The sequence below is a fragment of the Amphimedon queenslandica genome, unplaced genomic scaffold (genome assembly GCF_000090795.2).
Source record: "Amphimedon queenslandica unplaced genomic scaffold, v1.1 AMPQUscaffold_13313, whole genome shotgun sequence".
Lineage (NCBI taxonomy): Eukaryota > Metazoa > Porifera > Demospongiae > Haplosclerida > Niphatidae > Amphimedon > Amphimedon queenslandica.
Window position 1 is genome coordinate 102,055 of NW_003546451.1, and position 23,801 is coordinate 125,855.

At 36.7% G+C, this 23,801-nt stretch overlaps 5 protein-coding genes and 1 non-coding gene across 7 annotated transcripts; 2 read left to right on the plus strand and 4 right to left on the minus strand.

Annotated features, from left to right (window-relative positions):
* Positions 1-1,301: 1,301 nt before the first annotated feature.
* On the minus strand, positions 1,302-7,882 carry LOC100639239 (oxysterol-binding protein 1-like). Its single transcript, XM_019998573.1, has 12 exons — positions 7,629-7,882; positions 7,129-7,237; positions 6,617-6,710; positions 5,918-6,159; positions 4,399-5,031; positions 3,642-3,800; positions 3,276-3,521; positions 2,844-3,065; positions 2,350-2,445; positions 2,141-2,295; positions 1,900-2,047; positions 1,302-1,719 (listed from the first exon to the last, which is right to left on the minus strand). The coding sequence occupies exons 1-12, from the start codon at positions 7,853-7,855 to the stop codon at positions 1,462-1,464; spliced, it is 2,589 nt and encodes an 862-aa protein (XP_019854132.1). The 5' UTR covers positions 7,856-7,882; the 3' UTR covers positions 1,302-1,461.
* Positions 7,883-7,933: 51 nt separating this feature from the next.
* LOC109583299 (transcription factor SPT20 homolog) lies at positions 7,934-12,278 on the minus strand. The gene is made up of 17 exons (XM_019998575.1): positions 12,164-12,278; positions 12,006-12,055; positions 11,884-11,950; positions 11,561-11,696; positions 11,480-11,508; positions 11,370-11,405; positions 11,288-11,326; positions 10,842-10,970; positions 10,726-10,770; positions 10,625-10,669; positions 10,481-10,575; positions 10,171-10,297; positions 9,964-10,023; positions 8,802-8,959; positions 8,726-8,758; positions 8,364-8,658; positions 7,934-8,235 (listed from the first exon to the last, which is right to left on the minus strand). The coding sequence occupies exons 1-17, from the start codon at positions 12,215-12,217 to the stop codon at positions 7,987-7,989; spliced, it is 1,647 nt and encodes a 548-aa protein (XP_019854134.1). The 5' UTR covers positions 12,218-12,278; the 3' UTR covers positions 7,934-7,986.
* On the minus strand, positions 10,381-10,453 carry Trnak-cuu (transfer RNA lysine (anticodon CUU)). Its single transcript has one exon. It is a non-coding gene; the product is annotated as a tRNA-Lys (tRNA).
* Positions 12,279-12,296: 18 nt separating the features above from the next.
* On the plus strand, positions 12,297-14,306 carry LOC100639366 (signal peptide peptidase-like 3). 2 transcript variants are annotated; one of them, XM_003387869.3, is made up of 10 exons: positions 12,297-12,452; positions 12,519-12,638; positions 12,712-12,781; positions 12,882-12,988; positions 13,041-13,147; positions 13,393-13,553; positions 13,605-13,650; positions 13,746-13,899; positions 13,961-14,070; positions 14,144-14,306. In XM_003387869.3, exons 1-10 carry the CDS (start codon positions 12,311-12,313, stop codon positions 14,207-14,209), a joined length of 1,083 nt encoding a protein of 360 aa, XP_003387917.2. In that variant the 5' UTR covers positions 12,297-12,310; the 3' UTR covers positions 14,210-14,306. The 2 variants fall into 2 exon arrangements, with proteins under 2 accessions (XP_003387917.2, XP_019854135.1); XM_019998576.1 differs by having other exon boundaries at positions 14,155-14,306.
* Positions 14,307-14,362: 56 nt separating this feature from the next.
* On the minus strand, positions 14,363-22,658 carry LOC109583297 (uncharacterized). Its single transcript, XM_019998574.1, has 26 exons — positions 22,467-22,658; positions 22,365-22,416; positions 22,214-22,304; positions 22,110-22,161; positions 21,884-21,978; positions 21,764-21,836; positions 21,647-21,709; positions 21,514-21,597; positions 21,412-21,464; positions 21,299-21,359; positions 20,935-21,252; positions 20,711-20,878; positions 20,484-20,642; positions 20,172-20,381; positions 19,303-19,826; positions 18,770-18,998; positions 18,318-18,510; positions 18,127-18,215; positions 17,586-18,066; positions 17,463-17,512; positions 17,076-17,399; positions 16,842-17,022; positions 16,470-16,714; positions 16,333-16,391; positions 16,122-16,182; positions 14,363-16,045 (listed from the first exon to the last, which is right to left on the minus strand). The coding sequence occupies exons 1-26, from the start codon at positions 22,653-22,655 to the stop codon at positions 14,435-14,437; spliced, it is 5,715 nt and encodes a 1,904-aa protein (XP_019854133.1). The 5' UTR covers positions 22,656-22,658; the 3' UTR covers positions 14,363-14,434.
* Positions 22,632-23,782, plus strand: LOC100639493 (MORN repeat-containing protein 3-like). The gene is made up of 5 exons (XM_003387870.3): positions 22,632-22,798; positions 22,887-23,050; positions 23,216-23,378; positions 23,436-23,626; positions 23,673-23,782. Exons 1-5 carry the CDS (start codon positions 22,654-22,656, stop codon positions 23,730-23,732), a joined length of 723 nt encoding a protein of 240 aa, XP_003387918.1. The 5' UTR covers positions 22,632-22,653; the 3' UTR covers positions 23,733-23,782.
* Positions 23,783-23,801: the final 19 nt, after the last annotated feature.

A 23,801-nucleotide genomic window follows, 5' to 3' on the forward strand; every position in this document is an offset into this window, starting at 1 on the left:
CAGAGTGGTTATCTTTTGATAGATCTGAGCCTGTTTATGTTCAAAATACTCCCATATACTTCAGAGGTTATAAAATTATACAAACAATATTCAACCTTCTCCTTGAGAACGAGCTAAAGGATGCAACTGATGTTATCCTAGCTGGTTGTTCAGGTACTAAATATAATAGAAATAAAAGTAACCATATTCATTGTAGCTGGTGGAATTGGTACTTATCTTCATGCCGACTATTTGCAGAGTCTCCTACCATCCAATGTGAAGTATCGGGCAATTGCTGATGGAGGGTAAAGGCAATTATGTTTGTTTGATGCTTTGATAATGAATTATTTTTAAAAATAGATTCTTCATTAATGTACCAAGTGCAGCAGGAGCTAACGTGGTGATAAAGAGAGCCCAATACAGTTAGTAGTAAGAAAAGCTTAAAGTGTCATTGTAATCTTTTTACTAGTTTATGATATGCAAAACATGTCTGTCAGCTTGAATTCTGAGTGTGCCAAAGTTTACACTGGGAATTACTCATTTATGTGTGTTGGCCCACAGGTAAAACATAAAGCTCACTGCACTGTAATTTATTTTTTCTTTTTTTCTCAGTATCTTTATCGATTCATAAAGACTCCTATATTTTCTTTCAACTCTCAATATGACACTTGGCAGATACAAAACGACTTGCAATTGAAGTGCAATCCTCCAGACTGCAATTCAGAGCAGATGGGAGACATCTCAGACTTTCACAATGTAAGACAAAGTAGCCTTTACTGCCAATAGGCTAAATTATGCACACACTTAAAAAGGTGTCAAAAGCAAGTTAAAATTGTTTATTTTCTCTACATGTAGGACTTTTTGAAAGCATCACGGCAAATAGCCAATTCCACGGTTAATGGTGCTTTTCTTGATTCTTGTTTTGCTCATTGTCAATCTCTTGATAATCATGGTTGGACCGGAGTTCAAATTGAAGGACAGACTGCATCACAGACCTTTGCTAACTGGTACTTTGGTCAACCCGGAGGAAAGAAAATCGACAGTGGTCCATATCCCAGCAACAAGTCTTGTTAAAAACTTACAATAGAACAAACTTTAGGTCTACGTATAATTCGTACAATATTTTACTTTTTTGCACACAGTGATTGGCATTTTTTATTATGATAGTGTTATTACTTAAGAAAAGACACGTGTACATCAAGTGCTTTCTGTAATACACCGTTGCCTGCATACATGGACATGAACCAAATATAATGTTTCTGAGTCATCAGCCATCAGCATGATCACATAAAAGAATTGCTGCATAGTTAGTAGCATAAAAATTTTCATTTATATCAAACATTTTTTCTTACAAAGACAAGCATATTGATAATATATTACTATAATAATAATAACAATAATAATAATAATAATAATAATAATAAATATGCAGTAACTATTATAACAATCACTCCATATTATAGCACAGGATTAATTTATTCATCACAGTTCATATATATCTGGTAAATCTGAAGGCCAATCTCCTTTCCTCTTACACTCCCAATAGCCTCCTTTATACACATGCATCATACTATTAGTGAACGGGTCGTACTCCTTAATAAACCATGCAGGAGAATATGTTGCTTCTTTCTCTAATTTAGCAGCCTCCTCTGTGTTACCTCTTTCTGCTGCTTCCGCTGCCTTTGCTTGCAAGGACTCTCTCATTCTTCTCCTAGCTCTCTGTTTCTCTTCCAGCAGTGCCTAAGTAGGAGAAAAAATTTTGAAAAGAACATGCACATGTACATGTGCAATACATGAAAAATTACATGCGCCTTCATTTTCTTTTATTACATGTGTATAATTGCTTCTACTCCTCCCTATTCTCTCTCTCTCTCTCCTTTTAATACTTTATGTATTGTGCATTCTATTTCTCTCACTCACTTTAACTCGATTGGCCTCATCAAAATCTCCATCTTCCATAATCCTCTGGTCGGGACGATGGCGTGAGTCTGTGGGTGCTACGCCATCTTCCATTTCGTTCAGTGAACAAGTAAACTCTGAGAAATGATACATTGCCTCACTACCAGGACTGAGAGAAACAAAAGAAAAAAGATTAAGTCGAAAAAGAGTATTAGAAATAAACGTTCCTCTTTCTCTCTCATCCTCTAGTTCCTTTTCTTACGGTCTTGGAAAAACTCTCCACATTTCTCTAGCAGGGCCTGTGACTGGGTTCTTCCCATTGTAGGATAGTATTGGGGCACATTCGAGATACTCGTCCCAGTATCCCCTCACCACATATTGGGGCGTTCCATCTTTATCAAAACAGTGTCCGGTAATCTGAGAATGAAAGAGAGAATATTACCAGTATGGTTTTTTAATAGTAGAACAAACCTTTCTTTGCCTTTCTCGTGTGAAGTAGCTATAGGAATGATATTTGACTTCACATTTTTCTTTAGTTGTGTGATTGAGAACGGTCATTTCACCAGCCTTGGAAAAGAATAAATACATTAAATACATAAATACATGTACATGTGTATATGTGTATTACTATTACTGGGAAACTTTTGATCTTGCAATATGTGGCATTTACAATGTATATGTACATGTAAGTCACTACTACTGCACATGCATTTGGCAGCAACTTTAAAAATTTGTAAAAAATCCAAATTAAATCGGAATGGGCTCAAACTTTTCGCATAACATACACGTAGATGTAAGAACATGTACTGTACATGTATAATGTATATGCATTAGAAAAAATTATAAAAATGCCAAATTCTCTCCTTTTCAATTTTGACAAAATTTGACCCATGATCCTGTACCATAGTACAGGGACTTTGACCCGATTTTGGAAGAACTTTAAAAATAACTTTAAAATAACTCACATTATCAACCCACAGTTTACCAACAATAATGTTATGGATGGTAGTGACGACTTTATTCCAGGTATAATGGCTACCGGAACGATGGATGATAAGATGGACTCCACCCACAGGAAAACACTGGATATACTTCCCACGGAACTTGCTGGCTAGAGTGTACTCCTGCCATAGAGTCCATTCCTTATGTTCAGCATGCATTGCCAGCATGGGAGGATGATGACTAACCTAAAATTGTAAAAATTATACTTTTAATACTTTAATACTTTTAATGCTTTTTATACATGTACATGTACATGTGATATCAGTCATAAAAATGTTAAAATGTCTAAAATTACTGCTGTACAGTTATGGTACAATGTAATCATCAATAAACTGTACATGTGTACATGTACATCTTTCTCGCCTCTTTCCCTCTCACTCTCTCTTTTTCCTTACCTGTTCAAACAGTACTCTCCAGCCATACTCTGCTCTTCTATCGCATTCAAAGGTCTCCCCTAGCATTGGGTTGAAGGGTTTGTTGACTCTGATTGCTGTGGACTCGTATGAAGAGGCGGCAAAGGCAGCAACAAAGGCAGCCTCTTCCAGTGTAGAGGAACAAGCAGCTGCGTTATTCAATATCTCGTAGTAAGTAATGTCTTCGGATATTCGCTGGAGAAATGAGAGTGGCTCGCCAAAATGAACCTAAAATTATAGCAATAAAGTAATAATAAAAATACGACATTTACATGTAAATTAATTACTTCCATTCTCTCCCTCCCTCTCTCTTTTCTCCCTCTCTCTCTCTCTATCCCTATTACTGACTGGCATTGGTATCTTGGTGAGCTCTTTCCCTATACAGTTCTTCATTATTGTCCAGAGGTTTATCTTAGCATTGGGACGAGGTGATATGGTCTTCCTACGATACTCTAAAGTTGGCTTTGCATCATCTTGAAGCATGTCAGAGGATGGAGTCAAGAATGACTATAAAACATAAAGGTAATGTAAAAATACAAAGTTTACAGTACATGTATACATATGTAGGATTGGAAATACATATACATATACCTGTACATGTAAATGTATTAGAGTTTCATGCAGGGTTAACTGTTATAAGTTGACCCATTCAAAAATTAATGTATCAATGATGTCTCTATGATACTGGAATGTTATAAAAATCCCTTTTAAACACAGTTCTCGTGGCTGCCCTCACTGGGTCCTTGTGTTGTGGTTGATAGTTTACACGTGCATGTACATGTACACATACATGTATAGATGTATACATGTAGCAGTAGATTCACATGCAACCCCCAAGATGTCCAGATGTACATGTACATGTATATACTTATAATTATCAAAATGATTTTAGTTTCACACAGGGTTAACTAAGTTAACCCATTCAAAAATTTTTTTCTAAAGATCTATAGACATCAATAATAACACAGCTAGAATCCCTTTTATGCACAGTTATTTGTAAAAGGTCTCATGGGTTGCCCTCACTGGCAGGCAGTTCTTTTGTTGTGGTTAATGTCAGTTTACACATACAATGTACATGTACAATGTACATGTACATGCATATTACCTGTATTCTATTGCAGGAAGTACTTGCTGGTATGTTCTCTGGTAGGGCAGTAGAGGGTACAGGCACTGCTTCATTGACTGATATTGAGCTTGGTGTCCTCTTATGACTCATCCCGTGTTTGGTGGGTGGGGCCAAGTAGCTCTCGTCCGCTTCGGGCGCATCAAAAAACTTATCATCATCTCCATCTTCATCAGAACCCTCCTCCTCCTCCTCTTCCCTCCCATCAAACGGGTAAGAGCTGAAAGGAGGTGGGGACGGCGAGGAAGATTTGGGTAGATCAAATGTCACGCCCTTTTTAGGGGCATGGCTAACACGCTGGGCACCACCAGGGACTTTGGGACTCTCTTCGGAGGTTTTTAAAAGTGGGTGTGGCTTTGATGACGAGAGATGAGATTTCTGATTGCTGTTACCTACATGTACATGTAAATCTTTGCTTAAGAGGTCGAGTGTGCCGGAATCCTCCAATCCACCCCTCTGTGATACTCTCCGGGCTTGGTTCTCAAAGCTGTGCATTTGTTTCGCGAGGGTCTCGAAATTTTCTTGTATTTCGGCTCTCAGAGATTTCTCGTGCTGTAGCTGCTTCAACCAATGCTTCTCCATACTAGTCGCTAGTAATAAATAATCTTCAGAAACCTAAGAAAGAAAATTGTAAGTACATATACATGTACAGTATGTGCTAATTTCATGGCTGAAAGAATGATTTAATGGTAAAAATTATAACATTTATACATAAATGCATTTGCATCTAAATTTCAGTCAATTAGCTTCTTCTTTACAGTAAATAATCATGCAATGTAAGAATAGTAACTGTATAGAATTAATACATGCAATTAAGTGCTGCCATGCTAAGTGTGAATCCAATCCTCACTATTCAGGACCACTACAGACTACAAATATCAATCTTAAATGAGACACTGAGAGTTGATAATGTACAATGTACATGTCTACAATACATGCAGCAACAAATATATAAAGTACATGTACCTTATATGTAGTTTAGTCTATGTAGGTCAGGTAGTATTCACGACTGCTAATATTGGTGACAATAAAAACTAATAAAGAAGTTATTAAATACCACAGAGCGTTGCTATGACAATTGGCCACGTGTTTACACAGTGACAGCGTCCAGCAGCTAATTATCTATTCTTTAGCAGCTTTAGTGGAGCCATAGTTTTATCTCTTTTATCTTCTTATACGGACCTCCACTTTTGGTCAGTAGGTCGATACACCCAAGTCAATAGGCACTAACTGGAATGGGTGGAGAGTTCAAAGATACGGCAAGACAAAGAGAGTAGAGTATTTGTAAAAAGAACTGGCTAAAGCAGCTTCAAAGAGACCAAGGATTAGTAACAGCAAGAAGAATAACAACTCAAGAACACTGGAGTCGGGTGCTGTGCTTTAATACAGCCCCTTTTTCAATTAAAATAGCATCTGCTATGGTAGTTGTTAGCGGTAGGAAAAAATTCGCAAATTTTAGCAGCCGCAAATATGACCCGACCTACGATATTTCATTACGTACTTTAGCCATTGCACTAGACGTTATTTTAAACATGGCTATCTTCTCCTTAAGCTTTGTGAGGCTACCACTCCCACTTTGAGCTAGTTCCTTGTCATCAAGCTCGGCCAGTGTCTTTAGTATGTCATGGTGCTTCTGTAGAATGAGATTGTGAGTGGCAGTCACTTCGGAGAGTTTCTCTGAGAGTAAGTGAAGAGATTTCTCATCTTCTTTTGACTGAGAGGCAATGTCTTCATCACTAAACTCTATAAACAAACAAACAAACAAATAAAAAATTAATTAAATAAATAAACAAACAAAATAAATAAATAATTAAAATAGATAAGCACATAGTGTGGGGGCTACTGAAAGAAATTAGAATCAATGATACATGAAACAGTCCCCCAGGGAGTTGACCTACAGCTGTATTGCAATAACAATAACAAAATTACATGTACATGTACATGTATTTCATAAAGTACATGTACATACAGTACATGTAAGTCTACGAGGCTGTATAAGTACATACATGTACATGTACAGTTGCTATGTACATGTACAGTAAATGTACTGATATACTGCATGTATTATTAGCAGGTGATGGTAAACAGAATAAACGCTCTATTATGAATACATGCTGCCAGTCATAACTGGTGGGCAACAATGAAAAACAATATGCACATATACATGTACATGTATCTCTTTGTACATGTATGTTCATACCCTCGAGGTTCTTTATGGCTTTAGCCTTAGCCAGTTCAAGTGCAGTTACCCAACGCTGTCTCTCAACCTCGTTCAGTGCCCGCAAATGAAATACCTTGAGAAAGAGAGAGAGGGGAGAGGAGAGAGAGAGGTAGAGAAGAAGAGTGAGAAAGGGAGAGAGAGGGAGAGAGAGGAGAGATAGAGAGAGAGAGGGGGGGAGAGGAGAGAGAGAGGTAGAGAAGGAGAGAGAGAAGGAGAGAGAGAGAGAGAGGAGAGAGAGAGAGGAGTAAACAATCAAATATTGTACACACTAGCCAATAAAGGTCTGTGCAAACACTCCAGTAATTAAATATTATACACCTACTATGTGTACATGTACATAATAATCAACAGCCACAAAATGTAATCACATTTCAATTATCACCATAATAATGCTAAAAATAATGCAAGCAACTATTCAGTATTAACAATTACACAATAATAGTAATAATACTTTTTAATAAAAATGTTTATAATAATAATAATATTTGTACCTGTGATGCTCCATTGGTGACTACAAAGTTGGTAGAGTCAACAGTATCTATGCAGGCGCCAGCAAGATTAATGGTACCACGACAAGTATGAGCCATTTCCTCCTGCGTCCTATGGAGGGCGTGAGAGGGAAAGATAAATAGAGAGGGAGGAAACGAAAAATGAGTAGAAAACTGATAAGACGAATGGACCTAGAGCTTAGGCAATTTTAACTTCAATGACATGAAGCAACAAGGATAGAGCATACATGTACATGTACATATACATGTACATGTACTGCATGTTGCAAATTCCATTTCGTGCTGTTTGTTATATAAAGACAAACCCTCGGGGAACTTAAAACACAAAATATTAGCAATACATGTTTTCATACAGTGCACCAAGCAGATGCTAATCAAGTGACCTTTGCTACAATGTAATGCCTCCATGTACATGTAATACAGGATACAGTGACCCTTATAAAATAAACGTGCACCATCAGGTCTCATGCTAGCAGGGTTACCTATAATATGATAGGAGGCCGTTGGAGAGGACAAACCAACGCTTCTGATAGCCTTTAATGTAATTGGTCCATTTCAAAAGCCAGCCCCTGAACTGCTCGCGCTCTTTAGGAGCGTGAGGTTGGGCCGTGCTGAGGCTGCCCGGGGTCTTCTCTTTGAGCTTTAGGTTACGCGGAAGAGAGTGACTCTGCTGCGAGTGATGCCCCACTCCATCCACAAGAGACGCCATCTTTTCTTGAAAAGTATAGCCTAGTGTGCAGAGTTTTCTCCGCATCACGTTCCGTATACTATTACAAAACTATGTGAATTTTTAATTAGTTTTTAAATTAAAATATTAATAATGGCAAAAAATAATTATAGTTATTTTTGTTTCCTCTTTTTCTGTTTGGGCCCTCCTCCTCCTCCTCCTCCTCCTCCTCCTCCTGCCCCTGGAATGAACGGCATCTTTAGCTTGTGGAGCTGAGGCATGGCAGGAGCAATGGAGGTAGGGGGTGTGGCTTTTATCGGCTGCTGCTTGAGGGGAGGAGGGAGCGATGTAGAAGGGGGAGGGGCAGGAAGTGGAAGAGCTTGTTTGAGTAATTTTAATGTGGGCGGCACGGTTGAACTAACCTAGAGAAAAATATAACATGCATTAAAAAAATTTATGAGACATTAATTTTGGAGTGAAAAAAATTACCAAAAAAAATTTTTGCAAAAACCCAAATTTTATGGTTAATAATAAATCTTGGTTTACTTACTGGTTTCGATGGTTGAATGCTAGGAGGAAGTGATGGGCGGAGTTTGGGTGGAGCTTTAGGTAAGACGGAGCGACCAGCCTTGGAATCTCCCATCAATACTGTGATGCCTGGCAGAACAGGGCGAGCAAAGACTGGCCTGGAAATGGGGCGGGGCTGCTGTGGGGGAGCGGCCACGACTGGTTTGTGTGGCTTCTTTATTGTCGCTGGATTTGGCGGGAGAGGTTGAGGAGGAATGGTTTGGTGAGATGATGGTATAGGAACATCAAGGGGAGGCTTTGAAGGCTGTTCTTCAGTCCTACAAGATTTATAAAAATTATCATTAATCTGATTCTTCTTTTCTCTACTCTCTCACTCTCGCTTACTTCACTGATATTTTGTCTTCTCTTCCTTTTAAACTGAGAGAAAAAGAAATTACGTACATGTATAACCATTCCTTACTTTATACTGATGCTATCAGAGGTAGTAGTAACTGTGGGTCTAGGTGGGGGTCCAGGTAGTGGTTTACTGCTGCTTTGTTGTTCTTGTCTGTTAATTATTTCAACTGGTGCTATTACCCCATGGACTGGGCGAGCATATTTCTTTACCTCAGACATTATCTTTTGAAAGAAAATACAAAATTTAATAATGCAACTTGCATGCGGAAAGTTTGAGCTCATTCCAATTTAAATTCTTCAAGCTATGGTCACTTGAAAAGATGCCGAATTTTGGAAAAATACCCTGTACTATAGCCCATGGTTTTTTTCCGAAAAATGGCTCCGAAATCACCCCCAATTTTTATTACATTTTTTGATTCATATTGATGCCCTTATGCTATGTAGAAAGTTTGAGCTGATTCTGACTTCATTTTTTTGAGTTATGGCCATTTTTTAAAAACTCCAAATTTCGGAAAAATACCCTGTACTATAGCCCATGGTTTTTTCCAAAAAATGGCTCCAAAATGACCCCCAATTTTTATTACATTTTTTGATCCATATTGATGCCCTTATGCTATGTAGAAAGTTTTAGCTGATTCCGACTTCAATTTTTTGAGTTATTACCACTTTTTAAAAACTCTGAATTTCGGGAAAATACCCTGTACTATAGCCCATGGTTTTTTCCGAAAAATGGCTCCGAAATGACTCCCAATTTTAATTTCAGTTTTTGATACATATTGATGCCCTTATGCTATGTAGAAAGTTTTAGCTGATTCCGACTTCAATTTTTCAAGTTATGGCCATTTTAAGAAAATGCCAAAATCCTGAAAAGTACCCTGTACTATAGCCCATGGTTTTTCCGAAAAATGGCTCCGAAATGACTCCCAATTTTAATTTCAGTTTTTGATACATATTGATGCCCTTATGCTATGTAGAAAGTTTTAGCTGATTCCGACTTCAATTTTTCAAGTTATGGCCATTTTAAGAAAATGCCAAAATCCTGAAAAATACCCTGTACTATATAGCCCATGGTTTTTCCAAAAAATGGCTCCAAAATCACCCCAAATTTTTATTACATTTTTTGATACATATTGATGCCCTTATGCTATGTAGAAAGTTTGAGCTGATCCTGACTGTATTATAACTATTTATGATAACTAATATTTCTATTTTACATGCACATGTACCTCATCAAAGCTGCAAGGTTTCTCAATATGCTTCCGTCTCTCTTTTAGACTCTTAATTCTCTAAAAATTAAAATAATAATTACTTTCGGTCACACCCACTACCCAAGAAAAAGGCCACACCCATTTCCCATGCTTCTAAATTACACATAGTCTATCATTACATACATTACATAGCTGTACTCACTGCAGTATGACAGTATTACTTACTGCAGTATGGCTTCTTGGTATCTTTTTGCTTGAGAGAAAAGATTCGAGTAGCAGAGTTTCTGGATTAGGACCTTCAGCATACAGCTGCATAATTGATCGTCTAGCCTGGCACTGTCTTCTCAAATACCTTTTAAAAAATTCTGTTAGTTAGAAACTGCAAAAAAAACTTAAAGACAAAAAAGTCATTGCATAAAAAAAGAAAAAAAAAACCGCCCAACGTGGGGCTCGAACCCACGACCCTGAGATTAAGAGTCTCATGCTCTACCGACTGAGCTAGCCGGGCTGCATATCACCTTTGCTGACAACAAACCTTCTTATTCCTGAAGTGTGATACTTCTTTCTGTTATAATGCATTCTATTCTGGACACACACAACATCTGTGTCAGGATCTAAACACAATGGAGGCTGCAGTAGGAAGAAGACATTTTCAAAATAATGTCAAAAGACAGTTTACCTGAGTCGCCATTAGTACTCTGCTCTCTAAAGCAAGTCTATCTTCCTATCCAGCATAAAAGGAGAAAGGAAGATCTTCAGTACAGTTAAATTCAAACATACTTTAGTGCAATTCCTGGAGAAATCATTAATAAGCATTGACGTTATCTAACAATAAATAAGATTGTAACAAAATACAGTAATTATTATTATAGAGAAAATTCAAGGAATCTTCTTACTTCAGGTGAAGGCTTGAGTAGTATAAGCTGTGACTCATAATTGAGGGTATCCTCGCCAGCTGGTAATAAATAAGGGACTCTATAGCTTCGCACTTCACATATAATACACCCACTGTACATTTGACAATACTTGATGGAAGAAAAAATAAATAAATTACTAAAATACTGTATAGAAGGAAATTTTGGGGGTAGTTAAATTTTGGCGGACTTGGAATTTTGATAGCCATTCGCTGAAGAAAAAATACACCATTTTGAGCCTTTATGCCCATGCTCAATGGCACATGGCCACAAATTTACCAAATTAAAATTAGCAATTTGCCAAGTTTTAGTCCTTCCAAAATTTCCTGCTATACAGTAAATTTATATTAAAATAATACAACATTAATTTGGGACATTATTTTGGCAAATTTTGCAATAAAAATAAAATTAGAAGGCTGTTTATTTACTTTTGTTTTTCCAAGTATTTCCATTAGTACAGGTGGAACCTGATATTAAAAAATGACGTAATAAAAATGAAAGTGACTTTACCTCTCCAGAATCGAGATAGCTGAACAAATCGTCATTCTGAGCAATAGTAATAATAATAATAATAATAATAATAATAATAATAATAATAATAATGTGTATGGTCAACTTACTTCATAAGGTAGGAAGATTTCTTTATTTTCTTTTATATATAAATAAAATAAGATGAAACAATAATTAAATATTGCAATTACCGGATGAGTGATGAGAGGTTGGCTCAGGTAGCATAATTGAGTATCCTTTCTCATCCGAATAAAGATTAATGATGACTGAGACTTGAGCAACAGCTGGAGGGAGCTTTTGAAGCAAATTAGTTGAACTACGAAACCTCTGAGAGGAGAAGAGAGAAAAGAAAAAGAAGGGGGGAGGGAGAGAGAGAGAGAGAGAGGGAGAGAGAGGGAGGGAGAGAGAGAGAGACAGAGAGAGGAGAAATGAAGAAGAAAGAAAAGAATCAAGAGAAATGAGATGACAAAAAATGAGGTTCTTTTCCCAATCACAAACTGATACTGTTATGTACCTTGTCACTGCTACCATTCAAATGGTTAATGTAGCAGTTATACAAATTATCATATATATCTTCTGAACTATTATTATAAAATGACACGCCATCATAATTATCATTATCATTGTTTTTCTCACTCTGGTCTTTTCTGTGACTTGTCTTTGGGTGTGTACTTGTCTATTATTTTCTATAAAAAAACAACAACTATATACAAAAAATAATCTAAAGTTTACATGATAAATCTATTCCCCAGTTTGCTGTATATGATCTAGTGCATTGAATAGCTGATTCTTACCCATATTCTCTCGGAATCACAGTCAAGTTTAGCAGCACCTGTGGAAGAAAACATTTTGAGCTGGAGAGTTTAAAATTTTAACCCCTTTATTGAGCCACGCCCATTTCAATTTAAACGAAAAATTAATTTGCTCGTTTAATTAGGTTCATGATGGCGGACGATCCCAAGGATTTTATGATGATGATTGTATCTCGCGTTTTCCTCTTTTCTCTCGGAATATTGACCATCATAGTTGCCTCTCGTAGAGTAGTACAACAAGAAAAAGAGACAGTACCGGAAAAACAAGATGGTATGCCACTAAAAATAATAATATATTTTATTGTAACCACACCCACCTATGATTATTATCCATTAGTAACACAGACACTAACTTGGTATCACGTGATTACATTCCCCATTGCCGGATCTATCATGCTCCTCGTCCTGTTTTATTTTTTCGAATACATACAACTTATCTTCAGTCTATTTTCAATAGGTATGTGAGCGGGAACAAGTAATACACTAATGCATAATTAATAATAATATTATTATTATTATTATTATTTTAGTGATGTCTGGGATGACTGTGTATTGCTTTGTTGAGCCAATGCTAGAGAAATGGAATTGTAAATCAAACAGGTACATGTACATTAAAATTTGAAACATTATCAGAATAAATTTTAGGATACTTATATTAGACTTTATATTTGTATTTTTATTATTATGCCTTTCTATTCAGAGAGTATTGCTGTAGTACAATGGAGTTGAGTGGGTTGCTGTCATTCTTCATTGCTTTCATACTCACTCTGTTTTGGGTCTTAACAAATCACTGGCTTTTGCTTGACAGTAAGTATAAAAGGATTTTTATCATAAATGTTACTCTTTTACTTCCTTTAAGTACTAGGAGTTACAATAGGTACATTTATGATACAGTATGTAAGGCTTCCTAGCTTAAAGCTGTCATCAATCTTACTGGTCTTTCTCCTTGTTTATGATGTATTTTGGGTAAGAGAATCTCTTTTTTACTTATTACTCTTCTTTGTTTCTTCTTTTTAAATAAATAATCTAATAATACTGTAATGTAATAGTTCTTAAAATTTAATGTAAGACTTTACTTTCAGAAAGAGCAAGGTCAATGTTAGTAAAAATGTTAGTTCAAAGGTTTTTCTCAGCTTCTTCTTCCCTTCTCTCTCATTGTGTACTGTCTCATTGTGTACTGTACTACTGTACTATTATTCTCTTTTCCTAAGGTTTTTATATCATCATCAATATTCAATGCTAATGTGATGGTAGAGGTTGCCATTAAAAAGGCTAAGAGCCCAGTTGCTGTTGTGGCTGACACTTTAAACATGCCTGAAGTTTCCCAAGCCCAGCCTTTCCTTTCTCTTCCTGGAAAACTAATGGTCCCTAGGTATAATAATAAATTATAATATTGATAATTATTAAGATATTGTTTTTGTAGTTCCTATACTGAGGATAGTTATTCAATGCTTGGCCTTGGCGACATAGTAAATTTCTTTCTTTTTCTATCTTTTTTTTTCATTACCACTTGTTTCTTCTTCTTACTTTTAAGTGTCTCTTTTTCCTATTCTCTCAATGGTAGGTATTACCTGGCCTCTTGTTGTGTTTATCAATGAGATTTGATCAGTTAAACATCAGCACCACTAGCTTAAAATCAACCAGACACAGACATCAATTGCTACTCCTGTGTGGCAAATGGAAATACTTCTCCTTATCAATCATGGGGTATATAATCGGTGTGTATGTGCATTTATTATACATGACAATGACACCTCTCTCTTTTCTTCTGTATTTTAGGTTTATTTTTAGCAGGTCTAATGGCTGAATTAGCTGACTATCCTCAACCAGCTTTGCTCTATCTTGTCCCTTGTGTTCTGCTACCAATGACTGTCAAAGCTCTTGTGCAGGTTTATATTAATTGCTATTGTCATTATGCTATTCTTACATTTATTGTCATGTTTTATGATTACTGATTTATAGGGTCATTTTAGGATATTATGGCATGGTCCTTTTACTGAAAACAGCCACTCATCGTTACCTTTGTAGAAATTATAACAAAAATATTGACACCAGTGACTTATTTGTTTTCTATTCTGCATTATTATTTATTTCTAATAAACTGATATTAGCAACTTATAGGCAATGCATTTAGAAAATTGTGCCCTTTCTATTTTAACTGCCAAATTGCTGCAATGTATATGGAGCTTTGGACAATTGGTCCATCAAAATTTCACCATTAATCAAAATAATAATAATAATTATTAATCGCATCTATTTAGATTGAAGGCAACGTTTCTGAACAGGTTTCGTCACATCTTTATTGAGTAGCATTGCTGCTATGTCACACCACTCAAACTCATTCCACTTCCTGCCGGCCTCGTGATAGAAAGACTCTCTGTTCTCCCTTTTACGGCGTTCCAACCTTTTCTTCTCAATTTCTGCTTCAATTTTACCCAAGCCAATGATTTCTCTCCTTGCAGCCACGCTCATTGAATAATATGGATTCGATCTCCTAAGCACTTCCAGTTTTCTTCTTTCTTGATCCAAATGAGCTTCAGTCAATGACAAAGGAGGCAAAATCCCATGTCTTAAGTTCCTGGACAGAGCTCCTTTCTTTGGCTTATTGAGAGGAGAATAGAAGTCTCTCATAGTTTTACTGTCTGCCATGTGAACTGTCATCCCACGACTAGTGCTTGTTATATTTTCAGACATTGCTCCATCATCTGAGTTTGGATAACATCCATCATAGTTTCCAAGTGTCGCCGCATTATTTAGAAGAGAAAATGGTTGCTCCTTTTGGGGAAGGTACTTCATATTTTTAGCGTCTAAGAAACCTGATGGTAACGTGAGAGCTGCTTCCAAATTGTCAAGGTCAGCTGGATCAGACTCGTCATCAAGTGATTGTAAATCTTTTTGTTTGCTTTGTGACACTGATTGATTTTCTTGAGTGCTGCTAAGTTCATCAGTAACTTGCAGCATAGATGGTGTTGTGTCATCATCATAATATGGTAGTGGATGCTCCTTACCATCTCTGTCCATTGTATGATAATAGTCTTTATCATCTCTGTCTATTGACGTATGATCATCATAAGCCATCGTGTGACCTGGAATCAAATGATCCTTCATGTCACCAGTTTCTCCTTGATAGATTTGATCTCCTTCATATAAAGGCATTGCAGTGTCATCATGAATTCCAATATTCGGCTGGATCCCACTCCTTTGCATTAGATCATCATTGACTAAAGTTTTATTTTTTGACATTAAAGCTTGTCTAATTTCATTGTAAGCAGTTTCTGCAGTGTTGTACCTTTTACCGCTCCTTGTTGATGCATAATTGCTACTGTAGTCATCTTCAATCAGTGCACTCTTCATTGCAACTGATCTCTTTTCCACTTTGTTGTCCCTTTTCACTCCAGGCAAAGTAAACTCCTTCATTTTATTATGACGACCAAGGACTCCATACTTCAATGCACTATTACTCTCTTTAGTAGAATAAATCTTCTTCCCTTTAGTAGTAGCACCAAGTCCTTCTCTTAGAGCTGATGCATAGCTGCCTGCACCTCCTGGCACATCTCTGCTATTTATTGACACCTTTACACTGTATCCTCCTATACTAGCATGATAGAAGGTAGGGCCTGCTAAAGGTGGCAGCCCTTTTTCCGCTTCTAAATCCTCTGCCCTTTTCTTTTTGTCACTCTTTGCTATAGACGTCTTCTTCTTTGCAGGATGCTCTTGTTCAATGTCTTTATTGAATCTTCTGTTTTGATCATGAGGAACACTTAATACCTTTGCTTTAGGCTTCTTCTCTGGTTTGAGCATTGAGAGAGTTGGAATTTCTTCTGCCTCTTTAACCCTTTGGGCTAAATTATTCAGTACCTCATTCTAGTAAAAGAACATGAAAAATGACAGTAACAATGTGAACAGAACACAAATGTATAACTGTATGTGTGGTTCTAACCTCATTCATAACAACGTGCTGTATCAATCCTCTCTCAATTAGCAGAGCATGCAGTCCAGCCCTAATCATGATCAATAATACTTATATATATACATGTACATGTACATGCAATTGATGGCGTAATCAAAACTGGATAATTTTAGGGAAAAAAACTGCACCAATGCATACACAAAATCTATAATTTAAAAAACTAAAAATGTAAATGCTGTACCTATCAGTGATTCCAGTTAAATTTTCAAGAGCAGTAAAAGCAGCTTGCCTCTTTGACTCCTACAGTACAGTACAGCACATGCATAATGTAAAAATAAATATACATCATACATGTATGCATGAATAATGCTAACTTACATCTTCACTGAGAAGCGCTTTTAGTATCATCTGTAAAGTTTCATCATCAAAATCAAGCTGAGAAAGGAGGTCCTGTGTGTGCTCTTTAATAGACTTGGGTGCATTGGCATCATGGGATTTCTTAAAAAGTCCACGTAGCGTTGCATTTTTCTGAGCTGTAGTGATGTAGCGATTATTACTCAGAGCAGCAAGAGCATCTGCAATATCCTCTGTAATAGACATGTCATTTTTATCAAGAAGGCCAACTACAGCAAAGAGTAAAAGTGTTAGAAATATTTTAAAATGCAAGTAGAAGTACAGTAGTATAAAAAGGGAAATGCAATTTAAAGAAAAGAGGGGAGAAGGGAAAGTTGAATTCTACTTCTTTTATACCCAGTGTGTCAATGACCCAATCCAATGTCATTTCACTGTCCATTAGGTGTGAAGCATTAGGGTTTGAAAGACGTCCAATAGAAGAGACAAGACTTTCTATTGTAAAACCCATCTGTGACAGCGTTGAAGATGGAAACCACGAGCTCTTTATGATTCTATTCAACGTGGACATTAGATTTTCCTATGCACATGTACATTGTAAATCATTGAAAAATCTAATGCTGATTCCCTCACTATTGATGGCCTGTATCTAACACCAGTATGCTGATCTGAATCCTCTGGTTCACTCACATGTACATCTCTATGGCCATAACGCTCCATCCTTTTGCCCACATTGGGAGTAGAGAGATTATTCCTGTATTCAAAGTCATAAAATGGCGTCCCTACTCGATATAATATTTCACTCCTTGCTTCCGTGATTGTGGAGACGCTGTTCTCTCTAACGATAGGTTCTGTTGCCAAGGATATCTTCTTTGTCTTCAGTGGGACTTTAAAAGACGTAGTTGTGGATCTCTTGGGATGAGAGTCATGCATGAAAGTCTTTGAAGTTTTATGCAGCTAGAGGGAGAAAAATTCAAGGAGAATGCACAACATAATCTCTGATATATACATTGTATTTACCAAATGACCAGATGTAGATGATCCCATCTTAATATTCTTCACTCCAGTACCTACATGTACATGTACATCATTAAAATACATATCAACTATGACATGTACATGTATATTGATTCTTTAATTTACCTCGTGTCTGCTGGCTCTGTTTTTTTGCATATGCTGCTTTAGCGAGTGCGTCAGACGTCTGTTCTTTCTCCTCCTCCACCTCCTCATGTAGCTCAATATCAAACAAGAAAGCAGGCTGCTTTCTCTTTGGCTTCGGAGGTTCTTCATATTTGTAATCTTCCTCCACAGGCACATAAGAATCAACTCTCTCCCTCTCCTTTATATTGACCATGATGCTATCATTAGCTACCCATTGGTCTCCAAAAAGGTTTCCATAATAATCAGAAGCTTCCGACGAAGGCTCACTCTCAGCTACTTCTTCACTAGAAGACTCTTCTTCACTTTCCTCATCAGACTCTTCGTACACACTTCTCCTCTGTTTAGTGCTATGTCTGTTGTTAGGATCAATGAATGCTCCATATTCGTCCATCAGTTTCAGATCTATTAGCACTCTTTTTATCCTTCGTCTTTTGGCTACTGCATATTTGTTATTTTCTAGAAGCTGTACAAGAAAGAGAGAGAGAGCTAGGGTGAGAGAAAAAGAATCATCTCCTTTTCTTACCTTGTATTGTTTTATTAATATTCTTTGAAGTACATGATCAATAGGCTCATGATTGACTTTACCTCTTACGACAGAATTAGGAATGTATCCTAGAAAAAGCATAAAGTACATGTACATGTACATGTAAAATGCATAATTATACATGTACATATGTACATGTACATTTACATGTACATGTATATTAGAATTACCATCAGGTGCTATTGGAAATCCTGATGATGAGACTCTCTCCAATGGCGTCAGTTCAGCTTCAGGGAACAATTGATAATGGGATTTCTCTCTCTCAGGTCCAAACGACAAATCCTCTTCTTCCATTCTTCGAAGGTTCTCACTTACGTCAAAATCAGAAAAGTTCCTTGAAAAGGCATCCTCCAATGACTCAGACTATGATAACAATAATACAAACAATAATAACAATAATAATAATAATAATAACAATAATAATAGTAATAATAATTAGTAAAAATTATACAAATACTGATAGTAATAAATGATTACAATTGCATTAATAAAATCACAATATTTTTTATGTACAATGTACATGTACATGTACATGTATATTGCTAAGATTTTTAGTACATGTGTAAGTACAATGTACAGTGTATTATTAGCCAATTGTTTTATAATAATGATAAAAATTTACTGTTTTTATCTCCTTAAGACTAAGCTGATGTTTAATGCTCTTTATTTCATCAGGGTCAATGATACCCATTTCTCTTATGCTCTTGATTCCATCAGAGAGTATCCTTGGATCATACTGAGGTTGTGATATCAGTCGGAGTGCAAAAGGATTGGGAGTTGCTATGTAGTCGGCTGCATGGAGTCTTGCATGAGGTAGGATAGGGAGGGTAGGGATCTTCTGACAATCATACCTAAATGTACATGTACGTATACATGTACATGCACATTATACATACATGTACATGTAATAATATCATTAATATGCACTGTATACATGTACAATGCATGTACATGTACATGTAGTTAAAATCAGCTCAAACTTGAAGGCATTAACAAGAAAAAAAATGTAAAAAAAATTGGCAAAAAAACATACAATTTGAAAGTTGCTTTGAAAGTTGCTATGAATTCTCACAACTCAAATTTAATGGCACAAGTTGCAAATGGTAGTACTGTTACATGTACAAGTACACATTGAATACTGTTACAGTTACTAACCAAAGATCAGCATTCTGTCTGTATGGTATTGAATATTCAACCTTAGTCTCAATGACTTTATGTGAACTGACAAGTTTCTGAGGGAGATATCGATTAGGTGGTATGATCTGCAAATGATTCTGAAATCCAGCAAGAAGGCACAATGATAGGTCATCAAAGCAAACAGAAGTAACATTCATCTCGATATTGATATTACACAGGAGCTGGCCAATGTCATTCCATATCTTTATAAATCCGTCACAACTGCTTGTAGCAAAGAGAGAGAGAGGAACGCAACGAGAGAGTGATGTGATAGCCTTGCTATGATCATCTAAAGGATTGTGAGGGAGCGATTTAAGTTTAGGGACATGAAAGAGGTCGCCATGAGGGAGCTTGTAGACAAGGACTTGCTGCTTGATTGTCGCAAGGCAAAGTTTTGTGTTGAGTATTTTTGAATGGAGCGGCTGGAATTTCAGTCTTAGGCTTGTCATGTAGTGCATGACAAGCTGCTTCTTTGTGTCCAGTTTAATCTCAATACCCCACACCTATTGATAGGAATAGAGACATAAGAATTATCAAATTTTTGAGCAACTTTAAAAATTTGTAAAAAATTCAATTTTGATTGGAATCAACTCAAACTTTCTACACAACTTAAGTACATGTACATGTACATATACATGTATATGCATCTAAAAAATTATAAAAGTGCCAAATTCTCTCCTTTTCAATTTTGGTGAAATTTGGCCTGTGACCCAATACTATAGTACAGGGACTTTGTTCAAATTTTAGAGCAGCTTAAAAATTTTTTAAATGAGTTCAAAATTTTTACACAACTTAAAACAATCTTTTCCTCTCACTTCTATCCATCCCCTAACCCACATGTACATTACCTGCATTATACCATCAGTACCATACGACACAAGATTTAAGACTGGGTTCTTATTAATGAGCTGGTCTGTCTCTGATGAAGTCATCATCACAACAGGGCCATCGTGAGCAGGGCATGGCTGACCGATAAGGCAATCTCTTGCATAAAGTATTGCCAGACAACCTGACCTTAGACCAGCTAGCATTAAAGACCCAACAATGCTGTGATCAATCTAAAAATCAATTCAATTAGACCATGCATTACTATTAACATTGACAATATAATAATATAAAATGATCATGCAAATGTAGTTAGTGTTTTTTTAATTGCTCACCATATCAAGGCATGTTATTTCTTGCTGGGCATTAGATGGAGCCCAGAACTCAACAGGTATGCAAGGATTAAGTCTTGTATCGTAAACCACTATCTCGCCTGTCTTCAGTGCAACATAGAATACTTCCTCGGCCATATTATGATGTGCAGCTCTTAACATCTAAAATGCAATGTATATTGATGATGTATCACGTGTACTAAGTGTCTAAATTATCTCATTTTTCTTACCCTGGGGACTGTGAGAGGATAAAGTGCAGTTCTAGCTTTACCAGAGTGTGGAGATATGACCTTGATGAAACCGTGATAGGTTTGCACAATGTAGCGCTGCCTGCCATTATAATGCTTTACATTTATTGATTTTATAGGAGAATATAATGTTGTCAGCAGATCCTCAACCTGTTCAGTACAAAAAAGTTGTATCATGGATTTTTTCATCTTATTTCTTCCTCTACCTGTTCCAATATGAGCAAGCTACAGTTTGTCTGAGAATGGCACATGATGCGATTATCAAAGGTCAGTGAGGCAGCAGATATTGGAGACTGGAGATTATACTTGTGCAATGGTATGGAAGCAATATTTGATGACAAGCAAAAGAGAGCTTGAATTTCAGCAATGAGATTCCAAACTATGATTATTCCATCAGGATAGGAGGCAAAGAGATAGGGGAGCTCAGTGTGGATGAAGAGTGAGCATAAGTGTCTGTGAGTGCTTTTAAGAAGGGTCAGTGAACGATTGGTTTTGCCACCACTCCCTCTCATATAGCACATTAACTTCAAAGAGAAAGAAATAGTATATTTATAAATTAATATAAAATACTTGAAGTGAGCCATCTTCTCTTCCAACAGCAAGTAGTTCAGCAGGAGAATATATTGCTACACTATAGCAAAATAAATACTGAAGTTATTATCAATAAAATATATGGTTCATACTATGATAGTGGAACCCCGCTGTTGTTAGGAATGTAGTGTTGCTGATTCCGAGTCTATAAGCAAAAATTATTAATATGTAATACCTTATATGCGTGCATGTACCTCTGTGTTTACAATGTATATCCCTTCAATGCAAGTGATGCAGAGGAGTGGTGCATGGTAGCAGGTAGATAAGAAAACAATCAGCTAAGATTAAATAAGATTATTTATGCATGGGGATAATAAGTTAGCTGACTTCTTTTTCTCTCAGTCCTACATTTAGTGGAGGGCTAGCTTGAATAGCATTGAAAGTATCAGGCTATTGCAAAACAAGAAATGCTTTCATATAGTGATTATACCAGAAATTCAGTACTTGCAATGTCCAGCAGTGAACTAATCCAGGTCCAGCAGCAAAAATTTCGTTATTTTCTTCATCAAAACAAACGCTATGCAGGCATGCAAAAGTCAAATTTTCCATTATACATGTACATACCATGTTGCATTAAAGTGGGTGAAAACAGTTGTTAGCAAATCAAAGTATAAGTTATACACGCGAAGACGAAAGTCATTACAGAAGGCAATATAAAGCTATAATGGTAGAGAGAGAGAGAGAGAGTTAATTACATCATAGACATAGTGTAGCATAAAGGAAAGAAGACCCATGATGTAATGCTATTTCAAGGGATGACTGTGCTAATAGCAGTTATTAGACTTTTTACCTTCAGCTCACTTGAATACACAAGTTTTGCAACAACGACAGGTATTGTGTGTCTATTAAATGTTACAATAAGGTAGTACTATGTGTCATAATAGTTGCAGCTACTTTGAAATTCTTGGAAAATTGTCTGTGAGTGGATACTGGACAACAGTAGTGTTAGAAGCACCAGAAGTACACACTGTCAATATGTCAGGGCCTAAAAATAGACAAAACTTATGAATACTTTTATAGCTGAATAAAACATTGCAGCACATGCCTGTACTCTGCACCAGATGGCCACTACTAGTAAATTTAATAACTTTATCAATCTAAAAATTATTATAAATTGCAAATAGACAAGTTACAATGCTCCTGCTACCTTGAAGCCTCTTTGAACGTGCATCACTGTATCCCCATTCGCAGCAGCCATGACTATGTACCCGGGAATGCTACACGTGTTGCCAAGGATACACGTGTTACCATGGAGATGGTCATGCCCTGATAAACAAGTCAACGCGCCCTTGTCTGCCCTGAGCTGCTTCGCTTCACTGCACAGGAGAAGCACCATGCCTTTGAAAAAGGTTGGCAAGAAGAGGGAGCCATTATGGAAGGAATGGGACAGACAAGCACAGAAAGAAGGCTCTAGAAAGACGTTTTATGCTGTAGGAGGCGATGAATACACAGGAGATTGGCACGACAATAAAAAGCACGGTACAACTGAGCAGGAGTGTTTTAATAGTGCTTTATGTACCTGAATTTCTCTCTTCTCCATTGAAATTACTTCTATTACATTCCACAGGCAAAGGTGTTCAGATCTGGAAGCGTTCTGGTTTAAGATATGAAGGAGATTGGGCCAACGGGAACCGTCATGGCTATGGCATGCTTAGCCTGATAGTGAGAGACAAAGACGGAGAAGATCTAGTCAAGCAATATGCAGGAGGTTGGAAGAATGACCTGAGACATGTAAGTTCACAATAGCTAACAGTGATAGATGCACAGTTAGAATAGAACCATATGTAGATCAAAACTGTGTAGTGCTACTGTGTTAAAATGCTAAAATGCAATATCTACATGCATGCTACTTTGCATGCATGTTAATGAGTTTCACATCTCATCTTTTCTCTCCAGGGATATGGTACACAGTTTTATTCTTTGCCTGGAGAGTACTACGAGGGAGAGTGGTATGCCAACCAGAGAAGTGGGTGGGGCAGAATGTATTTTTCAAATGGATCTGTGTATGAGGGGGAATGGTTCGAGGACAAAAGAAACGGCAAAGGATTATTAAAATTAGGTAAAAAAAAATTTTAAATAAAGCAATCAATTTTATATTATTCTTTTTTATAATTAGCTAATGGGAACCGCTATGAAGGATTGTGGAAGGACGACATGAAACATGGAGATGGAAAATACCTATATTTAGATAAAGGGCAGATATACACTGGAGTCTGGTACAATGACATTGCAAAGTGTGGTTCAATGGTTGACTACCATTATGAGACTAATAATGCACCGAACAAACCTGATTTCCCCATTCCAGAGGTATGTGTGACTTGCATAAGCTGTTACTATGCATTCTCTTTTGCAGTGCAAGCTAAAAGATATCAGAACAGTTCTACAAGAAACTGCAACAGATTTAGAACATTGAAAATCCAAAAAAATATTATTTTAACAAGCCACGCCTAAAATATTCAGCCACGCCTATTAAATAATAATT

Excerpts from the sequence above, each read along its gene's own strand:
- LOC100639239 (XM_019998573.1), bottom strand. The coding sequence starts at position 7,855 with ATGGCGTCTCTTGTGGATGGAGTGGGGCATCACTCGCAGCAGAGTCAC. Across the intron at positions 6,160-6,616 it reads AGCCATAAAGAACCTCGAGG|AGTTTAGTGATGAAGACATT; the intron begins GTATGAACATAC and ends GTTTGTTTATAG. Across the intron at positions 3,066-3,275 it reads GGAGAGTACTGTTTGAACAG|GTTAGTCATCATCCTCCCAT; the intron begins GTAAGGAAAAAG and ends TTACAATTTTAG.
- LOC109583299 (XM_019998575.1), bottom strand. The coding sequence starts at position 12,217 with ATGTTTTCTTCCACAGGTGCTGCTAAACTTGACTGTGATTCCGAGAGA. Across the intron at positions 12,056-12,163 it reads GTGATTCCGAGAGAATATGG|AAAATAATAGACAAGTACAC; the intron begins GTAAGAATCAGC and ends GTTTTTTTATAG. Across the intron at positions 10,298-10,480 it reads CACACTTCAGGAATAAGAAG|GTATTTGAGAAGACAGTGCC; the intron begins GTTTGTTGTCAG and ends ATTTTTTAAAAG.
- LOC100639366 (XM_003387869.3), top strand. The coding sequence starts at position 12,311 with ATGATGGCGGACGATCCCAAGGATTTTATGATGATGATTGTATCTCGC. Across the intron at positions 12,453-12,518 it reads AGTACCGGAAAAACAAGATG|TAACACAGACACTAACTTGG; the intron begins GTATGCCACTAA and ends ATTATCCATTAG. Across the intron at positions 12,639-12,711 it reads CTTCAGTCTATTTTCAATAG|TGATGTCTGGGATGACTGTG; the intron begins GTATGTGAGCGG and ends TTATTATTTTAG.
- LOC100639493 (XM_003387870.3), top strand. The coding sequence starts at position 22,654 with ATGCCTTTGAAAAAGGTTGGCAAGAAGAGGGAGCCATTATGGAAGGAA. Across the intron at positions 23,379-23,435 it reads CAAAGGATTATTAAAATTAG|CTAATGGGAACCGCTATGAA; the intron begins GTAAAAAAAAAT and ends TTTTATAATTAG. Across the intron at positions 23,627-23,672 it reads CTGATTTCCCCATTCCAGAG|TGCAAGCTAAAAGATATCAG; the intron begins GTATGTGTGACT and ends TCTCTTTTGCAG.
- LOC109583297 (XM_019998574.1), bottom strand. The coding sequence starts at position 22,655 with ATGGTGCTTCTCCTGTGCAGTGAAGCGAAGCAGCTCAGGGCAGACAAG. Across the intron at positions 18,999-19,302 it reads AGACAGAATGCTGATCTTTG|GTATGATTGTCAGAAGATCC; the intron begins GTTAGTAACTGT and ends ATGTACATTTAG. Across the intron at positions 17,400-17,462 it reads CATCTACATCTGGTCATTTG|CTGCATAAAACTTCAAAGAC; the intron begins GTAAATACAATG and ends TTCTCCCTCTAG.